Consider the following 11,381-nt stretch of genomic DNA (forward strand, 5'->3'; position numbering starts at 1 on the left):
ATCATCATAGCAAGACGAGTTGTGACTGGAAGCTGTCAACATGAAGGTCTGATCAGATGGAAAAGAAGCAGCAGAAAAAGACTCTAATCAGACAAAACGTCAGCTATAAGGTCCGGGGGTAAATATTATCCTGTATCTGCACTATGTGTACTGGAGTGTTAACATTATCTGTAAAATTCCGTAGGCCACATCACATTCTCACATTCGTGTGATATGTCTTTGTGATGCCAGATTATTTTTATTGGACAGCACATGGACTCAGAGTTTTATAGATCCATTCACATATTCAAGAAATTCATGGATCTGAGAATGAGACCCGTGAGGGTCAGAGAATGTCCTGTTCTTATCCGATTTTGAGGATCATAATAGGACATGCTCAATGAGTCTGTAAAAGTGGGCAGCACACTGACACTGCACAAGGAAACACGAATGTAGCCTTATTATGTATAGCACAGTCCCTTAGTATATAGTGTACTCACTTATTGTGTATAGCACCGTCCTTAGTTTCATAGTTTCCTATTTTATTATGCATAACACTGCTACTTATTACGGACCATCCTCTCTAGTTATATATGGTGCCGTCCCTTATTATTTAGCTTCCTCTGCTGTTTTGTACAGTGCTGCCTCTTACATAGTTTATTCTTGTTATTTTTATTATTCACTGCGCCCTCTTTTATTGCATAATCCTCTCTTGTAAAGGTACTGTCACTCTTAGCGATGTATCAGCGATCCCGACCAGCGATATGACGCGGTCAGGATCCCTGGTTCATCGCTAAGTGGTCGCTAGTGAGCTGCCACACAGGCAGATCTCACCAGGGACATCGCAGGGGTCGGGGGTCGCTACTTACCTGTCACACTAAGCGATCCTGATGTCCTCCCGCCCGCGTCCACGCTCGTCTCCACAGGAAGCCCAGCAGGAAGCTGACGACGAGAAACGGTCGAGGACGTTCTCGCGCGATCAGCGATAACCAGCAGGGGAGCGGTCGGAGGTAAGTATCAGACATAGCGATATCGCTAACAATATCACTATAACGTCAGAAAAACCAGTGACGTTATAGCGATATTGCTAGCGATATCGCTTAGTGTGACAGGCCCTTTAGATATAAAATGACTTCTGATGGAGCAGCATCTGACCAGAAGACCAGTCCATCAGTCTCCAAGAAGCTTTCCCGTGCTCAATCAGCTGTCATTGCATTATATATCTAACAAGAGAGGAGAGGACGGTACAAAATAAAGACAGGGTTCTATATAATCCGATATGAAAGAGATGGTGCTTTACATAACAAGAGTAACACATAACTGTGTAATAAGGAACGGCAATATACATAATAGAGGAGACTATGTAAGATATATACTGTATGTGTGTGGCTATATATTTATATATATCTGTAGCTTTGTCGTCATAAAAGGAGGGGGGCCCAGACATTTCTTGCATAGGGGCCATAAGCTATCAGTGTCTGCCCATGCTGCAATTAATGACCAAAGTTTAATCTACCATAATTATTTGTAGAGTAATGTGTTTCAACTAACATTTTGTGCTCAGCAGTTACAAAGTTTACCTTATATATAAATAAATGGCTAAATGCATATATATTATTGCTCGTTTATTTTTTATTTTCTACAGGAGACTGATGTGTATTTACATGTTAGAAAGTGGAAAAGAATGATTCTCCACAATTACAGCACTGGAATGAACATATCTAAAAACAAGTTTGTGGATGAATTCATTATTCTTGGGCTCACCAGCCGGCGAAGTATTCAGAAAGTGTTATATGTTGTATTTTTATCTTGTTACATGATATCACTAATTGGTAACATAATGATAATTACTCTCCGTGGAATAAGCCCACGGCTTCATACCCCTATGTATTTCTTTTTGAGTAATTTGTCATTTTTGGACATCTGGTACACGTCAAGTATAGTCCCCAAAATGCTCATTAATTTCTTGTCAGTGAGAAAAAGCATATCTTTTAATGGTTGTGTCACTCAGATGTTCATTCACCTCTCTCTAGGAGGGACAGAGTGCTACCTTTTGCTGTCAATGGCCTATGACCGGTATGTGGCTATTTGTACCCCATTACACTACACTAATATTATGCATACTGCCTTGTGTATTAAGATTGCAACTAGTTCCTGGGCTGGAGGAATAATAAACTCCATTGTACACACAGTCTTTGCATTACAATTGCCCTATTGTGGTCCCAATGTAATAAATCACTTTTTCTGTGAGGTTCCTTCAGTCCTAGAGCTGGCCTGTGCAGATATATCTCTTAACAAGACTGTTATTTTCTTCTTTGCCATGTTGGTGGTGATGGGTCCATTTTTCCTTATCCTTATTACATATGGTTACATCATTTCCAGCATACTGAAGATAAGAACATCTGTAGGACGGAGGAAAGCCTTCTCCACCTGTGCCTCACACATTATAGTTGTATCCTTGTTTTATGGCACCATCATATTTATGTATATGAGGCCTGGATCAACCCATGTAGCGAACCAAGACAAAATGGCCACCTTGTTCTACAGTGTTATAACTCCAATGCTGAATCCTTTAATATACACTTTGAGGAACAAGGATGTAATCGGAGCATTTATGGACATCACAAGAAAAAATATTGTGTCAGTCAAAAGATGATAAGGATATTGATTCCATAAACAATAGGGGAGAGTTGCTAAACTACATGCACAATCATTCTGATCTAACTTGCACTAGCACATACAAGTATTATTTTACTCTCTTGACATGCATTATAGCAGAGCATCTGGCCTTGTAGCAGTAGCTCCATGATCACAGACACCAGTTGTCCAGGGGGCAGAACAACTAAATGTAGGTCCTAATTGTACTTTTTTGCCTCTGTTAAGCATATTAGTTGGGAAGAAGCGGAAGATGTTATGGACTATATAACACATCACTCATCCCAGAAACAGCAGAATTGTTCCCTCTGACAGTGACACTGTCAGCTTGAGTCAACGTTCTGCACATTTTTCCTTCTACTTCACCATTGTAATACTGAATCTTTTTGATTGTGAACTTTCAATTCTAGCAAAGATATCTCTGTCTTTTCTGACCATTATACCCTTAAACTGCAGCACTCTGGGTGCTTAGGAAGATATTTCACAGCATCTTCCAAGTCATAAGTTGTATTAGAACATTCAGTGTTTGGACTTAGATGAGATAGGGTCGAGGCCATGAAGGACATAACTCAAATGTCTAGCTGTGTTAGTAATAGTAGTGAAACAGGGCAAATTTAAATGTGGGAAATAATGAGGGGGCAGGGAGCTCAAAAAATTTCCCACACTGAGACTATTGTCACCAATATCAGGAATAATGAGAATGAACGTGTGGTGCTGGTGGACAGGATCTGGGAATCAGATAGGGGTGGCTAAGACGTGATTCAGTAGAAGTGGCATTGGCAACAAAGAGTAGAGCCAGTGTCTGGCCAAAAGTTCTTCCAGGGACAGATCTACTTCTTCTGCGGTCAGCTCAGTAGCAGATGATGCTTCAGTTGCTAGTGGTGAGGGAGGCTAGACATGAAGCCTATGGTAGTGGTCATGGTGATGATGGGTCCTATTTGCGATAATCTCAGAGGGTCAAATTATTTTCCACATTATGGGCCAACAAATCTTTTGTAGTGTGAAGGTTTTGTTGGAGGAAAACAAGCCGTGGATGTCCCATAACAAATCAACAAGGAGCTATGACTCTCCAGCAGCACAGAAAACAGCATAAACTTCTCACATGGCAAAAGCAGGCTTGTCAGAAATATAAGTAATTATTTACAAATTACCTGAGGCAAACAATTCCTAACTAAAGATTCCTAAATGTAAAATTTAACTTTTAATATATCAAAAAAGGGAGAAAAATTGCTCAATTAAAATCACAAATTCTGCGATTGTCACTTATCTCCTTTATGGCAGAGATACACATCAAATTGGAGTATAGACTATGTGGCCTCATGAAACTCTCATAGGTACACAACCAGGGTATTGCTTCCAATTAACTTGATGAGCAACAGTAGCTACCCTTTATAACAGTCTAGCAATGTACAGAATTTCACAGAGCTCAGGGGTTATTCCCAAATTTGGGATATGATATCACTACTACATAGCTAAAGTGCTTAGTACCTGAGTCTACTCTTGTCACCTCTAATCTAAAGGCTCTCTATTAATTGCTCACATGTATCTCTCTAGTACACATAGGAATTGATCTCAATCTGTCACTGCATAGTCACTGCATAATGTACTACAAGTTGCACACTATTGTATTATTTAAAGGGAATCTGTCACCCCATTTTAGCCCTATAAGCTGAGGCCACAGCCATCAGGGGATTATCTACAGCATTCAACAGGGCAGATAAAGGACGCCTGCGCAGGAGCCAAGGGAGAAGCAAGGAGGAGGACATCATCGTATGAAGATGGGAAGCGCCGGACCGGACGGCGACACCAATCGGACCAGACCGAACGCCCGGGTGAGTATAATCTAACTCTTTTTTCTTAACTTTCAGGTTACATCGGGGGCTTTACAGAATGCTGTAGATAATAATAATCTTTATTTTTATATAGCGCTAACATATTCCGCAGCGCTTTACAGTTTGCACACATTTTCATCACTGTCCCAGATGGGGCTCACAATCTAAAATTCCCTATCAGTATGTCTTTGGCGTGTGGGAGGAAACTGGAGTGCCCGGAGGAAACCCACGCAAACGCGGGGAGAACATACAAACTCCTTGCAGATGTTGTCCTTGGTGGGATTCGAACCACTGAGCCACCGTGCTGCCCGTAGATAAGCCCTTGATGGCTGTGGCCACAGCTTATAGGCCAAAAATGGGGTGACAGACTCCCTTTAAAATGAAAAAACAGCTGCCTCCCCAACATGTTTCACCATTACTGGCATCTTCAGGGATAATGAGGCTCCAATGGAAACTGGGCATGTCCCATGGTCTTTTAAAGGGTTGGTTGTGATGTCATGAGGTTCACTCAGTCAAAAACCACTACACAACTTCCAATCCTGTATATTGTTACTAAAAACACAGTCCTGTGGATAGGTCAATAAGAGACAAAAATTCTCATTGGTGCCGAGGTTCTAGGCACACAACCTAACCTATCCAATTGGAAATCATTGTATTACTGCGACAACGAATTACAGGGTCCTTCTGGGTCATCCATTCCCAACACATGTCTAGCAGGTAACCAATTGGAATGACTGGCGCTATTAGGTAACCAATCCGGGGGGTACTTCCGAGTCTCAGATGCAGTCAATATCACCACCAATCTCTGTGGACTCATACCTTACGTACTGCAAGGACCTGCGGGTCATGTGATCAGTAACAGCATGTGCGCCAAGCTATTTTTGCAAAAGGACCTGCGTGCATGCGCCGATTTAACATGATTACAGGACCTGCCGCTATCATACACATGTCACGGTGTTCAACCACAGGACACTACTGCTTATGTCAATGGCTGCGATATATATAGAATCAGATAGCAATAAGATTACACATACCCATTAGGTGTAAACACTTGCACCTCAATATATTAATTACAAATTAGATCAATAGATTATCCCATGATCTTTACATACTAAAATTATTATTATTGCTTGACTGAGTTTTCCTCATTATCATTCCCAGTCAATTTTTAACAGTATATACCTTTGTTACAATTAATTAATAAATTAAGGCCCTTTTACATTTAGCGATGCACCAGTGATCCGACCAGCGATCCGACCCGGTCAGGATCGCTGGTGCATCGCTAAATGATCGCTAGTGAGCTTTCATACAGAAAGATCTCACAGCGATGCAGCAGCGACGCAGCGCACGATACTCACCTTTCACACACAGCGACCCTGGCGTCCTCCCGCCCGCCTCCACGCGTCGCTCGTCGTCACAGCAGGAAGTCTCAGCAGGAAGCGCCCGACGAGAAATGGAGCCGGACATCCTCGCGCGATCAGCGATAACCAGCGGGGGAGCCGGTCGGAGGTAAGTATCACACATAGCGATATCGCTAGCAATATCGCTATAACGTCACAAAACCAGTGACGTTTTATCGATATTGCTAGCGATATCGCTTAGTGTAAAACCCCCTTAACACTGTGTTACCAAGGTTTTTTCCCCTCAGACAATTTTGAGTGTTCATGATAGATTTTTTCATGCTGATTTCAGAAATGACTTCAGATTTTTCCTATCACATAAGGTTTTTGAGAAATGATACGAAACATTATAATATTCTGTTAGAATTTTAAAAACTCATATATGAACTTTTTCTGAAAGAGTATATTCTGAACTTTCCACTGAAATAACATCAATCGCTGATCTTCACATATGCAAGCACTTATCATGCGAATTCCGCACAGGTGCAGTGAATCAATCGGCTGACCGTGTACGGAGCATACCACATCTCCTGGACAGGGGAGGAATCAAAAGAGCATGGCTGAATGGATCACGACCTTCAATGCCATTCGCTGTCCCATTGATAAGGAGAGAGCAGAGAGATCATGTAACAGATTGCTACTTCTGCCCTACAAATGTAACAGGATATTCAGCAAAGAACAAGAAATGAATAGAAGAACCTAATCTTCCTTCAGCCATAAGACCACTGCCACACAATGAAAGTCTTCGTGTTCCAAAGCCACCAAAGTGTGGACAATGGAGGATGACGACGAAGAACTAACAATGTCAGTGGAAAATGAAACTGCTGCAGTCCCAGACTTTGAGCCTTCTACATCTAATCCACATCTTTTCAGTCAAGCTGATCTGAGTGACTTGGTCAGAGATTTGAAATTGTCAAAGAGGCAGGCAGAACTATTGGGATCAAGGCTACAAGAACGGTATCTCTTATTACCAAGGACAAGAGTTTCTGTTTTTCACAGTTGTCAAGAAGACCTTAATCAACTTTTCAACCATGTTGACAGTTTAACATTTTGCAATGACGTCTAAGGGTTGTTTGGTGCTCTTGGATGCGAACATGACCCATAGGACTGGCGACTGTTCATTGACTCATCAGTTTTAAGTCTGAAGGCTGTTTTACTATACAACGGAAATATCTATCCTTCTATAACTATTGGACATGCCGTACACATGAAAGAAACGTATGAGAATATGGAGTTACTGTTGACCCACATTATTAGAAATCATAACTGGAACATATGTGGTGATCTAAAAGTTGTTGCACTTCTTTTTGGACTGCAGCTTGGATATACCAAGTATTGTTGTTTTGTTTGTGAGTGGGACAATCGTGAATGAGAAATGCAGTATTTCAGAAAAGACTGGCCACTCTGCGAAAACCTGGTTGCTGGACAGAAGAATGTTAAAGATAATCCTCTCGTTGATCCAGCAAAGGTATTTCTCCCTCCTTTGCATATTAAACTTGGGCTTATGAAGAATTTTGTCAAAACAATGAACAAAGAATCGGAAGTAGAGTTGAGCGAAACAGGTCGAAAAAATTCAAAAGTCGCCGACTTTCGCCAAAGTCGGGTTTCATGAAACGAAACCCGACCTTAGCGTGAGGTCAGCCACGAGGTCGGCGACTTTAGCGCCAAAGTCGCGTTTCAAAAGATGCTTTAGCGCCCTTTTTCAGCCAATCAGGAAGAACGGACACTGTGGGCAACTTGATGACATAGGCAGCGGTCACCATCTTGGAGAAGGGCATGCAAGTGATTGGCTTGCTTTGTGTGGCGTCACAGGGGGTATAAAAGGGCGGGGACGCCGACCGCCATGTTACTCATGCTGATCTCAGAATAGGGAGAGCTGCTGCAGCTGCTGATTCTGTAGGGAGAGCGTCAGGAAGGCAAAAAGAAAAAAAAACTGCTTCTGCTGCTAGTGCTTTTCACTGTAGTTACTGTGCAGTGAAAGGTGAAGATTTTTGCTTTTGTGCAGCAGCGCTGGTGGTGATTAGCCTGCCTTTTAAGGCTAGCTGCATTGCTTTGTGCACACTGGTGTTCAAACTGCTTTTTTAAAAGCAATCCAAGTTGTATTGTTTTGTCCTGGTGAGGTAGTGAGCGTTCATTTTTTCACACACCGTACAGCGGTGTACGCTCCTCACACAGTACCGTGTAACGGCTGTTATCATGGCCAAATTGAAGCTATCTAAGTGTGTGACTCTGTAAGGAAAAGCCGAGGAGTTTGTCCATTCTTACAGACCTACACCTTATAGTTTTGTCCGTTTTTCAAACAGTTTAGTATATTTGCTGTTTGATTACATTCAAAACTAGAGAGAGACAGCGTGTGTCAGTCCGTATACAAAAACACGGAGCTTGACAATTTTACATACACCGTACATCGGTGTACGTGCACGCTCCTCTCTCAGTACCGTGTAACGGCTGTTATCACGGCCAAATTGAAGCTATCTAAGTGTGTGACTCTGTAAGGAAAAGCCGAGGAGTTTGTCCGTTCTTACAGACCTACACTCTAGGGAGATTCCAATTCTGCCCAATTCTATATACACCTTGTAGTTTGTCATACACTAGGCAATTTCTGCCGGTCACATTGCGGTGTTATAGACACAGGGCCTGACAGAATCCAACTGTGTCCTGAAGTGTAGAGAGATTCCAATTCTCCACAGTCCTCTATCCACCTTTCTTACAACATCCAGAATCTGCCTGTCACATTGCGGTGTAAAATAAACAGGGCCTGACAGAATCCAACTGTGTCCTGAAGTCTACAGAGATTCCAATTCTCCACAGTCCTCTATCCACCTTTATTACACCATCCAGAATCTGCCTGTCACATTGCGGTGTAAAATAAACAGGGCCTGACAGAATCCAACTGTGTCCTGAAGTCTACAGAGATTCCAATTCTCCCCACTACTATATACACCTTGTACCTTATTTTACTGTACCATATAGTTGGTGGTTTTTTGGGTACATTTTCCCCAAAAATGAGGAAGTGTGGTGGAAGAGTCCGTGGAAGTGGGCGGGGGTTGGCAGCTGGTAGTGATGGCGTTGGTGTTTGTGGTGGATCTGTTGGTAGTGGCAAAAGCAAAATAGCACCTAATGCAGGAGGTGTTAAGCCTGCATCATCATCTGGCTCCACAAGGCCTTGAAGGCTCCCTTTTCTGGGAGTAGGTAAACCGCTTTTAAAGCCGGAGCTTCAAGAACAAGTTTTGGCTTACATTGCTGACTCAGCCTCCAGCTCTATCGCCTCCTCTTCTGAAGTTTTAAAAAATAAAAGCACTGAGTCATCATTGGAGGCTCATGTTCATGAACCACACCTTTCCTTGTGTCCTTCACCCCAACCAAAATTGAAGGATGCGGCAGGCCACACTACAGATTACTCCATGGAGCTGTTTTCACATACCATGCCTGGGTTATCAAGTCAAATCGTGAATTACCCAAGCAAAGATGAATCTGACATGGAGTGTACTGATGCACAGCCACTGATAGATGATTCTGCTGGTACATTCACTCAGAGCACTACATTGTCCTCGCAGTGTACTGAGCCAGAATCTGACCCAGATGAAACTCAGGTGCCCCTTCCCGCACATTATACCACCATACACGGTGACACAGAGGAAGGTGCATATGACATTGAAGAGGAGGTGATGGATGACCCAGTTGTTGACCCAGATTGGCATCCATTGGGGGTAGAGGGTGCCGCTGCTAATAGCTCAGAAGAGGAGGAGGAGCATCTGCAGCGGGCATCGACATCGCAACAGCTGTTATCTGGCAGGCCCGGAGCAGTCCAAAAACGGGTTACAAAAAACAAAAGAGTTGCAGGACAGCTTGGCCAGACGGTCTAAATAGCACAGCGTGCAAGGCCTCAAAATGTCTTCCATAGTAGGAAGAGTACAGTGTGGCACTTTTTTGAACAAAATCCTAATGATCAGGCAAAGGTTATCTGTAAGAAGTGTGCAAAGACCTTTAGCTGAGGAGAAAATCTGAGAAATTTGAATACCAGTTGCATGCTAAGACATTTAACCACCATGCACTTGCAAGCGTGGACGGACTACCAAAACTCACGTACCACATGTGCTACTGCTCCCAAAGAAGGTAGTCAGCAACGCTACATTGTTTCCCCCACTGTAAGTCCACCGGTTACCACATCACCAGCAGCAAATGTTGAGTTGTCGTCGCAAGGGCAAATTAGTCAGGGAATCACACTGTTATTGCAACGAAAGACTGAATCTAGGCCATCAGAAAGAACACCAACTCCATCACCATCATCAACCCTCTCTCAGTCCGCCATGTCCACCGCTAGTTCCACCATATGCAGCTCTCAAGTCCAGCTCACCCTACCAGAGACTATGAGGAGGACAAGAAACTACTCATCCTCTTATCCGCGTACACTGGGTTTGAACGCCCACATTGCCAAACTAATCTCGTTAGAGATGATGCCCTATCGGTTGGTTGAAAGCGCAGCTTTCCGCGAACTCATGGTCTACGCAGTACCACGCTATGACCTACCCAGTCGCCACTTCTTTTCTCGCAAAGCCATCCCAGCCCTCCACCTTCATGTGAAAGACCGCATTGTCCATGCACTCAAGCAATCAGTGAGTGGAAAGGTGCACCTCACAACTGATGCATAGTCCAGTAGGCATGGCCAGGGCCGTTACGTGTCCATCACTGCGCACTGGGTTAATGTGGTGGATGCAGGGTCCACAGGGGACAGCTGTGATGGCACAGTGCTGCCTAGCCCACGGTATAGTAAACAGTTGGCTGTAGGCGCTCGACCCTCCTCCTCCTCCTCCAGAAGCAAAAGCTCGTCCTCAGAGCGCAGTCGCATGAGCACTTCATCCGCAGCTGTCAGTGATGCACACGATGTGTCCCACTATTGATCAGTTAGTGGAAAGCGTCAGCAGGCTGTGTTGCAGATGATGTGTTTGGGTGACAGACACACGGCGGAGGTACTGGCCGACTACTTTCAGCGACAAACTGAGTCATGGCTGGGCAGTCTACATCTTGAGGCAGGCAAGGTAGTTAGTGATAACGGCCAGAATTTTGTGGCAGCCATAGCCCTTTCAAAACTCAGACACATACCTTGCTTGGCTCACACCTTGAACCTGGTGGTGTAGTGCTTCCTCACTAATTATCCGGAGTTAACAGGCCTGCTCCATAAGGTTCGAAGACTGTGCTCGCACATCCGCCGGTTGCCGGTACACTCCAGTCGTATGCAGAAGCTGCAGCGATTGCTCCACCTTTCCAAGCACCGCCTAATTATCGACGTTGCAACAAAGTGGAACTCCACCCTGCACATGGATGAGCGGCTGTGCCAACAGAGGCAGGCCATAATGCATTTGTGGGAGGATACACAGGCAGGCACTTTGAGGGCAGACATGGAGTTGACAAGTGTGCAGTGGTCGAAGCTGAAAGACCTCTATAAAGTCCTTCAATGTTTTGAGGAATGCACACGGCTGGTAAGTGTAGACGATGCCATCGTAAGCATGAGCAT

General features: G+C 43.9%; 1 protein-coding gene across 2 annotated transcripts; it reads left to right on the forward strand.

The window, feature by feature from the left end:
* Nucleotides 1-372: 372 nt before the first annotated feature.
* On the forward strand, nt 373-2,635 carry LOC141083957 (olfactory receptor 2B6-like). Of its 2 annotated transcripts, XM_073568371.1 has the most exons (2): nt 373-387; nt 1,712-2,635. In XM_073568371.1, the coding sequence occupies exons 1-2, from the start codon at nt 373-375 to the stop codon at nt 2,633-2,635; spliced, it is 939 nt and encodes a 312-aa protein (XP_073424472.1). The 2 variants fall into 2 exon arrangements, with proteins under 2 accessions (XP_073424472.1, XP_073424471.1); XM_073568370.1 differs by lacking the exon at nt 373-387 and having other exon boundaries at nt 1,691-2,635.
* Nucleotides 2,636-11,381: the final 8,746 nt, after the last annotated feature.

This window comes from Dendrobates tinctorius, unplaced genomic scaffold (genome assembly GCF_039654945.1).
Source record: "Dendrobates tinctorius isolate UK_male_01 unplaced genomic scaffold, ASM3965494v1 ptg000022l, whole genome shotgun sequence".
NCBI lineage: Eukaryota > Metazoa > Chordata > Amphibia > Anura > Dendrobatidae > Dendrobates > Dendrobates tinctorius.

Excerpts from the sequence above, each read along its gene's own strand:
- LOC141083957 (XM_073568370.1), top strand. The coding sequence starts at position 1,691 with ATGAACATATCTAAAAACAAGTTTGTGGATGAATTCATTATTCTTGGG.